The 18,350-nt window shown below is 36.8% G+C and overlaps 1 protein-coding gene across 1 annotated transcript in view; it reads left to right on the top strand.

Moving 5' to 3' along the window:
* ptprsa (protein tyrosine phosphatase receptor type Sa) overlaps positions 1 to 15,909 on the top strand; it is a 476,646-nt gene extending 460,737 nt beyond the window's left edge. The window contains exons 34-35 of the mRNA XM_072914629.1: positions 6,088 to 6,223; positions 14,617 to 15,909. Coding sequence (XP_072770730.1) covers positions 6,088 to 6,223; positions 14,617 to 14,685 — 205 coding nt within the window. The 3' untranslated portion in view covers positions 14,686 to 15,909. The remainder of the gene's footprint in view (positions 1 to 6,087; positions 6,224 to 14,616) is intronic.
* Positions 15,910 to 18,350: the final 2,441 nt, after the last annotated feature.

Below are 18,350 nucleotides of genomic sequence, written 5' to 3'. Positions count from 1 at the left end.
TTGCATTAATAATGTATAAACGCAGTGGTTCTTAACCTGGGTTCGATCGAAGCCTAGGGGTTCGGTGAGTCGGCCTCAGGGGTTCGGCGGAGATCAAAACACACCCGACTCATCGTGTAAATACAAACTTCTCCTTATCGGCGTATTACGGATACGGCAACAGCTGACTGATTTGCAGGTGTGTAATTTGTTGCACTGTGTTGGTTTTGTTGTTTGAACAAGGTGATGTTCATGCACGGTTCATTTTATGCACCAGTAAAAAAAAAAACATGGTAGCACTTTAGTATGGGGAACATATTCACCATTAATTAGTTACTTATTAACATGCAAATTAGTAACATATTGGCTCTTAACTAGTCATTATTAAGTACTTATTAATGCTTTATTCGGCATTAAAGGGTTATAACCCTAACCCTCTAGCCCTGAACCTAACCCTAACCAAATAACTCTAAATTAAGTCTTTATTACTTAGAATAAGTTCCCCTAGTGCAGGGGTCGGCAACCCGCGGCTCTAGAGCCGCATGTGGCTCTTTAGCGCCGCCCTAGTGGCTCTCTGGAGCTTTTTCAAAAATGTATGAAAAATGGAAAAAGATGAAGGGAAAAAAATATATTTTTTGTTTTAATATGGTTTCTGTAGGAGGACAAACATGACACAAACCTCCCTAATTGTTATAAAGCACACTGTTTATATTAAACATGCTTCACTGATTCGAGTATTTGGCGAGCGCCATTTTTTCCTACTAATTTTGGTGGTCCTTGAACTCACCGTAGTTTGTTTACATGGAACATTTCTCCGACTTTCTAGGACGTGTTTTATGCCACTTCTTTTTCTGTCTCATTTTGTCCACCAAACTTTTAACATTGTGCGTGAATGCACAAAGGTGAGTTTTGTTGATGTTATTGACTTGTGTGGAGTGCTAATCAGACATATTTGGTCACTGCATGACTGCAAGCTAATTGATGCTAACATGCTATTTAGGCTAGCTATATGTACATATTGCATCATTATGCCTCATTTGTAGGTATATTTGAACTCATTTAGTTTCCTTTAAGTCCTCTTAATTCAATTCATATCTCATGACACACTATCTGTATGTAATATGGCTTTTAATTTTTTGCGGCTCCAGACAGATTTGTTTTTGTATTTTTGGTCCAATATGGCTCTTTCAACATTTTGGGTTGCCGACCCCTGCTCTAGTGTCCCATTAACTCTAAATTAAGTCTTTGTTACTTAGAATATTAGACTTAGACTTCCTTTTTATTGTCATTCAAATTTGAACTTTACAGCACAGATAAGAACGAAATTGTGTTACATAATATGTTCCCCATACTAAAGTGTTACCAAAAACATATAACTTTGTCTTGAATTTGAAAAAAATTTGTTTTTATTTTTCACTAAAGAAGGGTTCGGTGAATGCGCATATGAAACTGGTGGGGTTCGGTACCTCCAACAAGGTTAAGAACCACTGTATAAACGCAAATAAATCACGCTATTTATTTTATCTTTACCTTGACAGCGGATGGTTACTTGAAAGGCGGCGGGAGGTCCATACCAGGGGTAGGGAACCTATGGCTTTAGAGCCAGATGTGGCTCTTTTGATGACTGCATCTGGCTCTCAGATAAATCTTAGCTGACATTACTTAACAGGATAAGTACTGAATAATTCCACTGGTAATCACAGTGTTAAAAATAACGTTCAAAATATAAAACATTCTCATGCATTTTAATCCATCCATCCGTTTTCTACCGCACTTGTTCAAGAAGTCGCATTAACGGTAAGAAGTATTGCATTTATTATTGGTTAGCTTCAGAATAACAATGTTATTAAAAAGAATAAGAGACTTATTATACTCTAAAAATGTTGGTCTTACTTAAAAATGCACGCATTTAGTTGTATTCAGTGTTTAAAAAATATATTATATGGCTCTCACGGAAATACATTTTAAAATATTTGGCTTTCATGGCTCTCTAAGCCAAAAGGGTTCCCGACCCCTGGTCTATATAGTAGGGAAGGGATTCATATGGCCCTGTTCCTGGGTGGATCTTGTGGCGGTGGTGGGGGTAATCATTTTGCAATGCAGTCTGCAGAAAATGACGGAATGCGCCACTCTACATAGCAACTGACGCTGTGGTCGAATTTGGAATTGTCACAAAAAGCATTTTAAAGGGGAACTGCACTTTTATTTTTAATTTTGCATATCGTTCACAAACATCGTGAAAGACATGACGGATGCTTTTTTTTTATACAATCTAAATACTAAATAAAAGTCTGCTTACAGCGGGGCAAATGGGAGCTTCACTATTACGCCCATAAAATCAGATAAATAACTAGAGATGTCCGATAATGGCTTTTTTTCCGATATTCCGATATTGTCCAACTCTTAATTACCGATTCCGATATCAACTGATACCGATATACACAGTCGTGGAATTAACACATTATAATGCTTAATTTTGTTGTGATGCCCCGCTGGATGCATTAAACAATGTAACAAGGTTTTCCAAAATAAATCAACTCCAGTTATGGAAAAAAAATGCCAACATGGCACTGCCATATTTATTATTGAAGTCACAAAATGCATTGTTTTTTTTAACATGCTTCAAAACAGCAGCTTGGAATTTGGGACATGCTCTCCCTGAGAGAGCATGAGGAGGTTGAGGTGGGCGGGGTTGGGGGGGGGTGGTGTTTTGGTAGCGTGGGGTGTATATTGTGGTGTCCCGGAAGAGTTAGTGCTGCAAGGGGTTCTGGGTATTTGTTCTGTTGTGTTTATGTTGTGTTACGGTGCGGATGTTCTCCCGAGATGTGTTTGTCATTCTTGTTTGGTGTGGGTTCACAGTGTGGCGCATATTTGCAACAGTGTTAAAGTTGTTTATACGGCCACCCTCAGTGTGACCTGTATGGCTGTTGACCAAGTATGTGTTGCATTCACTTGAGTGTGTGAAAAGCCGTAGATATAATGTGATTGGGCCGGCACGCAAAGGCAGTGCCTTTAAGGTTTATCGGCGCTCTGTACTTCTCCCTACGTCCGTGTACCGCTCCGTACAGCGACGTTTTAAAAAGTCATAAATTTTACTTTTTGAAACCGATAATTTCCGATATTACATTTTAAAGCATTTATCGGACATCTCTATCAACGAGACTTTCCTAGGTAAATAAAGGTTAAAAAAACAAAAAAACAAAAAACAAATACAAACTGTCACGTTTCGTGTGTCAGGTAAACCGCGACGAATGGGCACCATATGAATCTTCTTCCTACTGTACGGTCGGCGATTAGGTCGATACAAAATTACTTTTAAAAATTGATTTTTGACATTTTTGGAAAATGACGACTTGATTTAGAATAAATAGAATTGGGGTTTCTTATTTTTCAGCCCCCCCAAGTGTTTAGATGACAAGTAGTTTCTTCCTCCAGGCTTTTATTGAAATGGCCGTCCTCTTTCTCTCTTACTCGCCACCTTCCTCATCTGTCATCCTGATTTCTCGTTCCTAATCCTCTTCCCTCTACTCTCTCACTTCTTTTCTTTCATTCTCTCCCCCATCCTTTATTCCCCCCCCCCAGCCCACGTCCTTCCTTCTAACAGACCCACGTGCGTTTTGTCATTAATTGCCTGATTACTCTCCGTCAATGGGGGGGGACTCCAAATCCTCTCGGCCGGCCTTTCAGATTTGGAGAGCGGCTGCTCCCGGTGAGAGAGGAGCACTAGGAAAAGGAGTTTAAGAGCCCATGTGACAAAGCTGTGACCGACTCCCTGGAAGCGGCTTTGGGTGGGCTAAGAGATACAGCGGGAAGTAAGGGGGGATGAATGGTGTGTGTGTGGTCCTTGGATGGGTCCACTCGGAACAACTGGGTTTAAAATCATTAGGTTGTTTTTTTTACTCCATAGTCTTAGTGTTCTCTCCCTCACACACACACACACACACACACACACACTCCCCCCCCCCCCCCCACCCCAGTCATCACTTCCGCCGGTCATTCATCGAAATAGCTCTGGAGTTTGAAGGAAGCCCAAATAAAACTGTTGTCATATCAATTATTGTTCCATCGGTGACGTGGAAGTCCTCTCACAGCAAAGCAGCTTATTGAAGCAGCTTTCAAGTATTCCGAGGTTCCACTTAAGGACCTCCACTCTACTCCCAGAGAGCCGCTGCGGCCGCAAAAGATTGTGGGAAATAACTAGAAAATATTTATTTGTTGCCGATCACTGTGACCTTGCTATGTGATTGAGAACAAAATATGGTGTCCGGTCAGTTTGATTCTACATCATCGGGACAAAAAGTCTTGACTGCCGATGGAACATGTGACCACTTCTTGGTGTTTTTATGACACACTAAAATGATGTCCTTCTGGGGACCAGCGTTCTCTGCAGTGGACATGTGTGTTTTGCATATTAAGGCTTGTTTTTAGAGATGTCCGATAATATATATATTATCCATCCATCCATCTTCTTCCGCTTATCCGAGGTCGGGTCGCGGGGGCAGCAGCCTAAGCAGGGAAGCCCAGACTTCCCTCTCCCCAGCCACTTCGTCCAGCTCCTCCCGGGGTATCCCGGGGCGTTCCCAGGCCAGCCGGGAGAGATAGTCTCCCCAACGTGTCCTGGGTCATTATCCGCCGATAAATGCGTTAAAATGTAATATCGGAAATTATCGGTATCGTTTTTTTTATTATCAGTATCGGTTTTTTTTTGGTTTTTTTGTTTTTTGTTTTTTATTAAATCAACATAAAAAACACAAGATACACTTGCAATTTCTGTTATTAATATTCTGGTTCCTACATTATATATCAATATATATCAATACAGTCTGCATGGGATACAGTCCGTAAGCACACATGATTGTGCTGGTCCACTAATAGTACTAACCTTTAACAGTTAATTTTACTCATTTTCATTAATTACTAGTTTCTATGTAACTGTTTTTATATTGTTTTACTTTCTTTTTTATTCAATAATTTTTTTTTAATTTATTTATCTTATTTTATTAAAACATTTTAAAAGTACCTTATCTTCACCATACCTGGTAGTCCAAATCAGGCATAATAATGTGTTAATTCCACGACTGCATATATCGGTTGATATCGGTATCGGTAATCCGACAATATCGGATATCGGCAAAAAGCCATTATCGGACATCCCTACTTGTTTTACTTACATTTTTAAGGCTATAAAGATGTCCACTGCAGAGGACGATAGTTCTTAGAAGGCTGTAATGAGTAATTATATCACATTATACTGTATATAGTGTGTGAATGTGAGTGGGAATGTTGTCCGTCTATCTGTGTTGGCCCTGTGATGAGGTGGCGACTTGTCCAGGGTGTATCCCGCCTTCCACCCGAATACAGCCGAGATAGGCTCCGGCGACCCCGAAAGGGACAAGCGGTAGAAAATGGATGGATGGATGGATATATGACACATTTTGGGCATCAATTGTCAATAGGTTCTCTATGGAGGGTTGTTTTTTTTTACACTGAATTTATGTAACTGAATTTTTTGTGTTTAAATTTTGTGGACTACATCAAATTATGCTGACACTTTCCTTTAATTTTTTTTCTTTTTTTTTTTTTAGCAAAATGCATGTTTTAAAATTCAGTGTAAAAAAAAAAATTTCAAAGCTGAAAAATTCAGTGTAGAAAAATGTGCTGCTTCAAAAAGCAAGACCCACTTCCGGTAAATAAAGACTGGAGCAATTGATCCTGTCTCCAACCAGCCAATGAGGTGTCAAGTTTGAAATCTCTAACACACGATACTGAAAACTGGGTCTTGCCTTTTGAAGCAGCAAAATTTTCTGCACTGAATTTTTAAATACTGAATTTTTATACAATTGATTTGTATACACTGAATTTTAAAACACTGTATTTGTACACACTGAATTTTTATACACTGAACTTTTATACAATTAATTTGTATACACACACACAGGGCTTGTGCAGCCCTTTGAGACACTTGTGATTTAGGGCTATATTGGTAATGATTGATTGATTGATTGATTGATTGATTGATTGAAATTCAATACGCAGTATAGTGAGGGGTTATTTTTTTTGTATGTCAGTTCTCCTCCATACTAATTCACTTGGGTGTCTTGTTTTCAGCGCTGGTGTGGGAAGGTCGGGTGTCTTCATCACCCTCAGCATCGTCCTGGAGCGAATGCGTTACGAAGGTGTGGTCGATATCTTCCAGACGGTGAAGATGCTCCGGACACAGAGGCCAGCTATGGTCCAAACTGAGGTCAGAGTTCACGCTCACAACATGCCCCAACTCCCCAAAATGAATGCTGCATTATCAGCTTTATTTTACATATTATGTTACATATATTTATTTTATGAATCGTATTTTACTGTACATGTATTTTGTGTTTCCATTTAACTAGTTTTCCCCCAAAATGTTTAATATTTTTAAAGGGGAACATTATCACAATTTTAGAAGGGTTAAAACCATTAAAAATCAGTTCCCAGTGGCTTATTTTATTTTTCGAAGTTTTTTTCAAAATTTTACCCATCACGCAATATCCCTAAAAAAAGATTTAAAGTGCCTGATTTTAACCATCGTTATATACACCCGTCCATTTTCCTGTGACGTCACACAGTGATGCCAACACAAACAAACATGGCGGATAGAACAGCAAATTATAGCGACATTAGCTCGGATTCAGACTTTGATTTCAGCGGCTTAAGCGATTCAACAGATTACGAATGTATTGAAACGGATGGTTGTAGTGTGGAGGCAGGTAGCGAAAACGAAATTGAAGAAGAAACTGAAGCTATTGAGCCATATCGGTTTGAACCGTATGCAAGCGAAACCGACGAAAACGACACGACAGCCAGCGACACGGGAGAAAGCGAGGACGAATTCGGTGATCGCCTTCTAACCAACGATTGGTATGTGTTTGTTTGGCATTAAAGGAAACTAACAACTATGAACTAGGTTTACAGCATATGAAATACATTTGGCAACAACATGCACTTTGAGAGTGCAGACAGCCCATTTCAGGCGCGCTAAGAACATATATTTTTCCACGATTTCAGCACTCAGGTTAACCATACCTAAATAGACACAAAATACTGCATTACACAAGACTATCCAAATGTACTCGAATGATTGAAAAAAATTAATGTTTTTAAGCTAAATTATTGGTAAACACAGTTTATGTATAATAATTTACGTAAAACCGCGAATAATGAAGAACGTTTTCATCAATTAATATATTCTGTAGACATACCCTCATCCGCTCTCTTTTCCTGAAAGCTGATCTGTCCAGTTTTGGAGTTGATGCCAGCATCTGCTTTGAGTGTCGCAGGATATCCACACATTCTTGCCATCTCTGTCCTAGCATAGCTTTCGTCGGTAAAGTGTGCGGAACAAACGACTGACCATTTCGTCGGCTTTCCCCACACCCTCGTATTTTGAACAAATTTCGTCCAATTTCTTGCCACTTTCGCATCTTTGGGCCACTGGTGCAACTTGAATCCGTCCCTGTTCGTGTTGTTACACCCTCCGACAACACACCGACGAAAGTGAGAAAATGGCGGATTGCTTCCCGATGTGACGCTACGTTGTGACATCATCGCTCCGAGAGCGAATAATAGAAAGGCGTTTAATTCGCCAAAATTCACCCATTTAGAGTTCGGAAATCGGTTAAAAAAAAATATGGTCTTTTTGAAGGTGGTTTGAAACAGAACAAGAAATAAGTGCTTAGTGAAGTTGAAGAAGTGTGGATGGAAGCACGATACAGCAGAAAGTCAGCAGATATTACCAGGAAATTAACAAGTACATTATTAGGAGTCGAGAGAAAAAAATAATATAACTACAATTGTCGGCCCATAAGTGTAGGGTGGAGCCATATATCCATGGTGTTGATACCAAGGGTAGTATCGGTATATAACCGATACTAGAGTCATTAAATTCATATTTCTACTGTCACAAAATATTTTTTTTTTGTAATTTTTGTTTTAATGTTTACATACTATGGGAAAATCTAGGGCAAAAACCAAAGGATTACAAACAGTTGTAATTTTAAATTTTGTTTAGTTATTGTGTACTATTGACTTTGTTTTGCTCAAACGAAAGAGATAATAAAAGAATATGTTAACTTTTAGTCAGAAACTAATTCAGCGACACAGCCGTTGGACTCACTATACTGTGCACACGTTTAAAATAGAACTATGAATAAATACATTTGAATACCGTATTTTCCGGACTACAAATCACAGTTTTTTTCATAGTTTGGCCGGGGGTGCGACTTATACTCAGGAGCGACTTATGTGTGAAATTATTAACACATTACCGTAAAATATCAAATAATATTATTTAGCTCATTCACGTAAGAGACTAGACGTATAAGATTTCATGGGATTTAGCGATCAGGAGTGACAGATTGTTTGGTAAACGTATAGCATGTTCTATATGTTATAGTTATTTGAATGACTCTTACCATAATATGTTACGTTAACATACCAGGCACGTTCTCAGTTGGTTATTTATGCCTCATATAACGTACACTTATTCAGCCTGTTGTTCACCATTCTTTATTTATTTTAAATTGCCTTTCAAATGTCTATTCTTGGTGTTGGGTTTTATCAAATACATTTCCCCAAAAAATGCGACTTATACTCCAGTGCGACTTATATATGTTGTTTTCCTTCTTTATTATGCATTTTCGGCCGGTGCGACTTATACTCCGAAGCGACTTATACTCCGAAAAATACGGTATATCCAGCGCCCTGGTATGTAAGCCGCACCCACTAAAATTCAGAAGAACATTTTTTTTCCCCATATATTAGCCGTACACTGCAAAAAGTCAGGGTTCAAAAACAATAAAAAAAATTGGGGTATTTTATTTGAACTTTGAAATTTTCTGCCAATAGAACAAGAAAATGTGGCTTGTCAAGACTTTCCAAAACAAGTAAAATTAGCTAACCTCAATGAACCCAAAAATACCTTAAAATAAGTATATTCTCACTAATAACCGTACTACTATATGAGTACGTATTTTCTATTGTTTCATTGAAAATAAAACAGCAAAGTCCATCCATCCCATCCATTTTCTACCGCTTATTCCCTTTGGGGTCGCGGGGGGCGCTGGAGCCTATCTCAGCTACAATCGGGCGGAAGGCGGGGTACACCCTGGACAAGTCGCCACCTCATCGCAGGGCCAACACAGATAGACAGACAACATTCACACCATTTGGCTGTCATTTGTTTTAATATGAGACACAATTTTTTTTTTCATGCTTGAAATAAGAAATTATTACTTGAAAAAAGTGGTTTTATACTTGTGAGTGTTGATGACACAGCTGTGCAACAGTTGATATTCTAGTTTCAAGCATGTTTTATTCAATGTAGGTCATAAAATCTCCGCAACAAGCTGTAATATCTTACTGAGATCATTTAGGACCAAAACCCTTAAAACAAGTAAAAGACTAACATACAATCTGCTTAGTGAGAAGAATGATCTTATCAGACAGAAAATAAGCAAATATCACCCTTATTTGAGATACTTAATCTTACTTAGATTTCAGTTTTGCAGTGTACCAGACTATAAGCTGCAGATACGGCAGTAAAAGGGCTGATCAAACAAAACAGAAGTCATTAGCTGCGGGAACAAGAGCTCCAATTAGCTAAACAGATTCAATAACTCCACGGTGATATTTTGGTGAATTAAAGAAACTGAATCAAAACAAAAATAATGCCATTGGAAGTTAATAATACTAACAGACACTCGTAAATGTGTTAGCATATTAGCTAATGCTAATGACGCTTGCTTGATTACATTCCGATAGTACATACAAATATGCATGAAAACACTCCTGCAGACATCACACATGGGACGGTTTAGTAAATATGAATAGTTTTAGTTGTATTATAAAATTTACAAAAGTTGCTTTGAGTGAAGAATTGGGAATCCATACGAGTAGAAACACTATGGGTGACTCGGAGACAGAACGGCACTTATACTTCCGGTTAAAGGTACTAAACAGAAATAAATACTGTAGACAGTCAACGGTGAGCGAACTCCTCCAAAAGATGGCGCCGTAGCACAAACAATAACACACCGTTTCGTTGTCTCTGTCAGTGTTGAATACAAAAAGAAGAAAAGTCCATAAATAAGCCGCTGGGTTCAAGGTGTGGGGAAAAAATTAGCGGCTTATAGTCCGGAAAATATGGTATTTGGATAGATTTAATGAAGTTTATACGTGGAAGATAATCCTTTACATTATACTGTACACTTTAGTTACCTGGCCTTAAGAATGCTAAAGACCAGTGGTGTGGTTTCCATGGCGACGCTTCATTAGTTTTTATAGCTTTTAGTACAACTTCCCCGCTAACGAAAAGGATCAGAAAGTGTTTATTTTACGATAACCCGACGACACGACAGTTTTCGTCTGCGTTTCAGACAAACATTCATTAGCACGTCTTCTTCCGTCGCTGCCCGAGTTCGTATTCAACACACCTTTGCTCGCAAACAGATGATTAACGATCGAAATATGCAACATAAAAGAGTTATGGCCTCCGCGGGGCGTCTAATTAAACAATCCTAACACGGCGCCACCTCATACCGCCGCACTCTGAACCAGCGGGGGGGAGGGTTCGCTCTAGAGGCAGTTTGACGGCGTCTCATGAAACGGGAAGTGCGGCCGCTTTTCAAACGGTCCTCGATGCCCTCGCCGCCTTCACACAGGAGCGCGTTCACTTCAAACCGGGGACCGAATTTCCCCCCGACTTTGTCTGAAGGCGGCCCCGATTCGAACTCGCAATTAAACAACCTGTGCTTTAAAAAACGTAAAAAATAAAAAAATGAAAAAAAATACTTTTGTACGGAGCCCCTAAAGGGACATGGGGTAAAAACATTTTTTTAATTTTTTTATTTTATTTTATTAATTTTTTTAAGACATGTATCTTGTGCGCACGAGAAACTTTTCATATAGTTATAAAAAAAAAAAAAAAAAAAATTATTATTTTTTTTATAACTTCTCAATTGCTCCTTAATTGCTCTGTTGATTGCTATTCTGAATGTTGCTGGGCCGGGTTTGTATTTGGAATTGGAATTGTATTATTATGGTATTATTGTGTATTATTTTGTTGGATTGATTAATAGCAAAAGTACGGAGCCCCTAAAGGGACATGGGGGAAATTATTTTTTAAATAATTTTTTTAATTGTTTTTAATTTTTTTTTTAGACATGTATCTTGTGCGCACAAGAAACTTTTCATATAGTTATAAAAAAAATTTTTTTTTTAAATTATAATTTATTTTTTATTTTTATAATTTTATGAAAAGTTTCTCGTGCGTACGAGATACATGTCTAAAAAAATAAAATAAAATAAATAAAATAATAATAATAAAAAAAATTATTTCCCCCATGACCCTTTAGGGGCTCCGTACTTTTGCTATTAATCAATCCAACAAAATAATACACAATAATACCATAATAATACAATTCCAATTCCAAAACCAAACCCGGCCCAGCAACATTCAGAATAGCAATCAACAGAGCAATTGAGGTCACACAAACATGACACAAAACAATCCAAAAATAGTGAAACAAAAATGAATAATATCAACAACAGTATCAATATTAATAAGAATTCCATCATAGCAGTGATTAGAAATCCGTCATTGACATTATTATTATTCAATTATAATTATTTAATTATGATTATTATTATATTATTATTATCACAGCCATTTATATAAAAAAATAAAAACATTTAAAAAATGAAAAATAGTGTGACAGTGGCTTACACTTAAAAAGTTAAAAAAAATAAAGTTCCAATGATAGTCACACACACACTGGTTGTGGTGAAATTACCCTCTGCATTTGACCCATGCCCTTGTTCCACCCCCTGGGAGGTGAGGGGAGCAGTGAGCAGCAGCGGTGGCTGCGCTCAGGAATCATTTTTGGTGATTTAACCCCCAATTCCAACCCTTGATGCTGAGTGCCAAGCAGGGAAGTAATGGGTCCCATTTTTATAGTCTTTGGTATGACTCGGCCGGGGTTTGAACTCACGACCTTCCAGTCTCAGGGCAGACACTCTAACCACATAACCACTGAGCACCACTTGCCTCGCATCTCATAAGCTTGACAACACATTGTGACCAATATTTTCCACAAAGATAAAATAAGTCCTATTTTAGGTTAATTTAATAGTTAAAACAAATGTAAATAATGGAGCCCATATTCCAATATATGACTCATTATTATCGAATCTAAATGCAGTTTTTTTTCTACTTGACATTTTTTATATATATTTTCGGAAACACTTTAGTATGGGGAACATATTCTAAGTAACAACGACTTAATTTAGAGTTATTTGGACACTAGGGGAACATATAAGGGTTAGAGTTAGGGTTACTAATAAGCAATAATTCTGAGGTTATTGAGGGAAGACTCTTAGTTAATGGCTTACTGGTTGTATAATAAGGCCGTGCAGAATAAGGTATTAATTAGTACTTAATAATGACTAATTAAGAGCCAATATGTTACTAATTTGCATGTTAATAAGCAACTAATTAATGGTGAATATGTGTTCCCCATACTAAAGTGGTACCCTATGCAGAATAAGGCATTACTAAGTACTTAATAATGACTAATTAAGAGCCAATATGTTACTAATTTGCATGTTAATAAGCAACTAGTTAATGGTGAATATGTTCCCCATACTAAAGTGTTACCCCATGCAGAATAAGGCATTAATAAGTACTTAATAATGACTAATTAAGAGCCAATATGTTACTAATTTTCATGTTAATAAGCAACTAATTAATGGTGAATATGTTCCCTATACTAAAGTGTTACCCCATGCAGAATAAGGCATTAATAAGTACTTAATAATGACTAATTAAGAGTCAATATGTTACTAATTTGCATGTTAATAAGCAACTAATTAATGGTGGATGGATGTTCCCCATACTAAAGTGTTACTCTATGCAGAATAAGGCATTAATAAGTACTTAATAATGACTAATTAAGAGCCAATATGTTACTAATGTGCATGTTAATAAGCAACTCATTAATGGTGAATATGTTCCCCATACTAAAGTGTTACCCCATGCAGAATAAGGCTTTAATAAGTACTTAATAATGACTAAGAGCCAATATGTTACTAATTTGCATGTTAATAAGAAACTAATTAATGGTGAATATGTTCCCCATACTAAAGTGTTACCCCATGCAGAATAAGGCTTTAATAAGTACTTAGTGACAAATTAAGAGCCAATATGTTGCTAATTTGCATGTTAATGAGCAACTAATTAATGGTGAGTATGTTCCCCATATTAAAGTGTTACCCCATGCAGAATAAGGTATTAATAAGTACTTAATAATGACTAATTAAGAGCCAATATGTTACTAATTTGCATGTTAATAAGCAACTAATTAATGGTGAATATGTTCCCCATACTAAAGTGTTACCACATGAAGAATAACGCATTAACAAGTACTTAATAATGACTAATTACGAGCCAATATCATACTTGCCAACCCTCCCGGATTTTCCGGGAGACTCCCGAAATTCAGCGCCTCTCCCAAAAACCTCCCGGGACAAATTTTCTCCCGAAAATCTCCCGAAATTCAGGCGGACCTGAGTGACGTGTCGACAGCCTGTTTTCACGTCCGCTTTCCCACAATATAACAGCGTGCCTGCCCAATCACGTTATAACTATAGAATGATGGAGGGCGAGTTCTTGGTTTCTTATGTGGGTTTATTGTTAGGCAGTTTCATTAACGTCCTCCCAGCGCGGTAACAACACACAACAACAGCAGTCACGTTTTCGTCTACCGTAAAGCAGTTCGTCTGCCGTAAACAGCAACGTTGTGACACTCTTAAACAGGACAATACTGCCATCTACTGATCATGCATATGTGACAATAACATCTACGGCTTTTAGATAGTGCAGTGCACAACTGCGCACACAACAAGGAGACGAAGCAGAATGCATCATCAGAGAGGGTGTTCAGCATGGTTAGAAAAATAGTGACAGAGAATAGAACAAGGATGGACAATTCAACCCTTAACTCAACAATGAGTAGATGAGTGTTATGTGTGTGTATACGTGTAAATAAATGAACACTGAAATTCAAGTATTTCTCTTATATATATATATATATATATATATATATATATATATATATATATATATATATATATATCGCTAGAATTCACTGAAAGTCAAGTATATCTTACATATATATATATATATATATATATATATATATATATATATATATATATATATGAAATACTTGACTTGGTGAATTCTAGCTGTAAATATACTCCTCCCCTCTTAACCACGCCCCATGACCACGCCCCCCCCCCCCCCCCTTCCCCCCACCTCCCGAAATCGGAGGTCTCAAGGTTGGCAAGTATGCAATACGTTACTAATTTGCATGTCTATAAGCAACTCATTAATGATGAATACGTTCCCCATACTAAAGTGTTACCCCATGCAGAATAAGGCATTAATAAGTACTTAATAATGACTAATTGGGAGCCAATATGTTACTAATTTGCATGTTAATAAACAACTCATTAATGGTAAATATGTTCTCCATACTAAAGTGTTTGCATATTTGATGTTTCTGCAATATTTCTGATAAAATGTGTCGTTTCTCCCCCCGACAGGACGAGTACCAGTTCTGCTATCACGCCGCTCTGGAGTACTTAGGAAGCTTTGATCACTATGCAACGTAAAAAGCCATCCCGCCCCACCGCCGCCGCCCCCCCACACCCCACACCCCGGCCCCCATGAGTCCCGTCACCCCCCTGACCCAACAGTCTCCTGAGCCATAGAAACTTGAATTTTGAAGCAACAACCGCTCAGTCGGACGCGTCACACCAAGATACCGTTGTAGATCTTTTAAAACCCGCCCGATATTCCCGTCTTGAGAAGAATCCGACCCGGAAGCTAAGGCTCGAGCTGTGTGGCGGGGAGGGGCTATCCAAGCGTCGGACCGCTTACCTTACCTCAAGTAAACATCCACGACGAACGAGACGGACTTCACCAGTAGGGGGTTGTTTCCGACACATTCTGTGTGACGTTCGGAGAGACGACCGACGCGGTGGAGGCGTGGACGTACGCTCCTACTCAAAAGAAGAGGACGACTGATGTCACGTATCTTCAAGATGGCTTCTCCTGTCAACCAGAACAGAAAATAAGGTTGGTGGACGGTGACCATGTCCGACATTTTTTTGTGTGTGTGTGTGTTTTTTTCGTTTAACCACGTTTGCGGTTGGGAAGCGGGACGAAGACGCGCCACAAAGCCTTCCTTGGTGTACAGTAGTGACCAACGCTCTCGGTGAACATTTCCCATTTCCTGTCCAAGGCTGAACATGCTGCTTCTCTCGCCTGTGCTGTAGCTCTCTCATCTCAGAACTCAGCCTTTCCCTGACTTCACTTTTTAGATGCGCTCTATCCTCATTTTGTCCCATTTAAAAAGGGGGGGAGAAAACGGGAAAAAAAACACAAAAAACCAAGCTTTAGTTCGGGCTCTCCGTGTTGTTGATGACGTCTGCGGAGCGTGTTGGCTGGTGATGCTGGGAGGAGGATCATTTTGCACATCCCGGAGATAAAGAAGTGAAACCACACGGACACGGGTCTTTCCTGAATGTTCTCTACTCCTTAAAAAGCTGCCTTTTTGGTCGATTCGGAGCGGACTGGAGAGTTTTAAAAAAGTTTTCGTGCGGACGAGTGGAAAAACATATAAGCAGAGGTGGGTAGTAACATTTAACATTTACGCCAATAAATGTACTTTTTGGATGAACTGTAGTAATTTTATCCAATCCAATCCACTTTATTTGTATAGCACATTTAAACGACAAAAATGTTTCCAAAGTGCTGCACAACAATATTAAAAACAATATTCAAATATTATCCTTAGCTCCACCAATGACTGAGTAAAAACAAAAAATAAATATGATTAAAAAAGATTTCAAAAGGTAAAACCAATTAAAACAACTCACGTAGTGTTAAAAGCCAAAGAATAAAAGTGGGACCTAAAACACTCCACTGTGGGAGCAGTTGGAACATGGAGAGGCAGAGTGTTCCAGAGAATCCCCTGGTTTTTAGTCTGGTCTTGGGCACCACGAGCTGGAGCTGGCTCTCGGACCTAAGAGCGCGTGCAGGAGTGTACATTTGGATGAGGTCCGAGATATACAGAGGTGCCAGTCCATGTAAAGCTTTAAAAACAAACAGCAAGGTTTTAAAATCAATTCTAAAATGAACAGGGAGCCAGTGCAAAGTCTCAAGAATCGATTGTAGAAAACGGTTCATTCATTTAGAATCAAGATCAATTCGAATCACAATTCAGACTTGTATCGATTTTTTTTCTTCTTCTTTTGGTTCTAGAAAACTTAATTGATTACTGTTAATATCTAGATTAATTAAAATCACATTTTCGGACTTGTATGGATTATTTATTTATTTTTCTATTGATTCCGAGAAAACTTTTCATTGATTTAGATTTGAGATGAATTAGAATCACAATTCGGACTTGTATGGATTATTTTTTTTCTATTGATTCTAGAAAACTTTTAATTAATTTAAAATTGAGATGAATTACAATCACAATTCGGACTTGAGTCGTTTTTGTTGTTCTTTTTTTAATAATGAAAAAAAACAACAACTGTTAATTTAGTATCTAGATGAATTAAAATCACATTTTCGGACTTGTATGGATTAATTCTTTATTTTTCTATTGATTCCGAGAAAACTTTTCATTGATTTAGAATTGAGATGAATTAGAATCACAATTCGGACTTTTATTGATAATTTTTTTTCTATTGATTCTAGAAACGTTTAATTGATTTAGAATTGAGATTAATTGCAATCGCAATTTTGACTTTTGTCCTTATTTTTCTAGAAAACGGTTTTCTAGATTTAAGATGTATCACAATTCGGACTTTTATATAAAAAAAAAATAATAATTAAATTGATTCTATAAAACCATTTCTTAGAATCCAGATTAATTAGAATTGCAATTCTGACTTGTATCAATTATTTTTATTTTTTATTTTATTGATTGTAGAAAACTGTTCATTGATTTAAAATCAAGATCAATTAGAATCACAATTCAGACTTGTATCGATTTTTCTTCTTCTATTGATTCTAGAAACGTTTAATTGATTTAGAATTGAGATTAATTACAATCGCAATTTGGACTTTTATCCTTTTTTTTCTCTAGAAAACAGTTTTCTAGAATCGAGATGTATTAGAATCACAATTCGGACTTTTATAAAAAAAAAAAAATTTAAATCGATTCTAGAAAACCATTTCTTAGAATCCAGATTAATTAGAATTGCAATTCTGACTTGTATCGATTATTTTTTTTACTTTATTGATTGTAGAAAACTGTTCATTGATTTAGAATTGAGATGAATCACAATCACAATTCAAACTTGAGTCATTTTTGTTGTTCTTTTTTCAATAATAAAAAAACAACTGTTCATTTAGTATCTAGATGAATTAAAATCACATTTTCGGACTTGTATGGATTATTTATTTATTTTTCTATTGATTCCGAGAAGACTTTTCATTGATTTAGAATTGACATAAATTAAAATCACAATTCGGACTTTTATCGATTATTTTTTTTGTATTGATTTAGAAACGTTTAATTGATTTAGAATTGAGATTAATTACAATCGCAATTTGGACTTTTTTCTAGAAAACGGTTTTCTAGAATCGAGATGTATTAGAATCACAATTCGGACTTTTACAAAAAAAAAAAAAAAAAAAAAATTGATTCTAGAAAACCATTTCTTAGAATCCAGATTAATTAGAATTGCAATTCTGACTTGTATTGATTATTTTTATTTTTTATTTTATTGATTGTAGAAAACTGTTCATTGATTTAGAATCAAGATCAATTAGAATCACAATTCAGACTTGTATCGATTTTTTTTCTTTTATTGATTCTAGAAACGTTTAATTGATTTAGAATTGAGATTAATTACAATTGCAATTTGGACTTTTATCCTTTTTTTTCTAGAAAACGGTTTTCTAGAATCGAGATGTATTAGAATCACAATTCGGATTTTATAAAAAATAAAAAATAAAGATTCTAGAAAACCATTTCTTAGAATCCAGATTAATTAGAATTGCCACTCTGACTTGTATCGATAATTTTTTTTATTTTATTGATTGTAGAAAACTGTTCATTGATTTAGAATCAAGATCAATCAGAATCACAATTCAGACTTGTATCGATTTTTTTTTCTTCTATTGATTCTAGAAAACTTAATTGATTCAGAATTGAGATGAATCACAATCACAATTCGAACTTGAGTCATTTTTGTTGTTCTTTTTTCAATAATGAAAAAAACAACTGTTAATTTAGTATCTAGATTAATTAAAATCA

Source organism: Nerophis lumbriciformis, linkage group LG14, assembly GCF_033978685.3.
Source record: "Nerophis lumbriciformis linkage group LG14, RoL_Nlum_v2.1, whole genome shotgun sequence".
NCBI lineage: Eukaryota > Metazoa > Chordata > Actinopteri > Syngnathiformes > Syngnathidae > Nerophis > Nerophis lumbriciformis.
The sequence above is the reverse complement of the archived record's forward strand: the minus strand, read 5'-3'. Positions and strand labels throughout refer to the sequence as shown.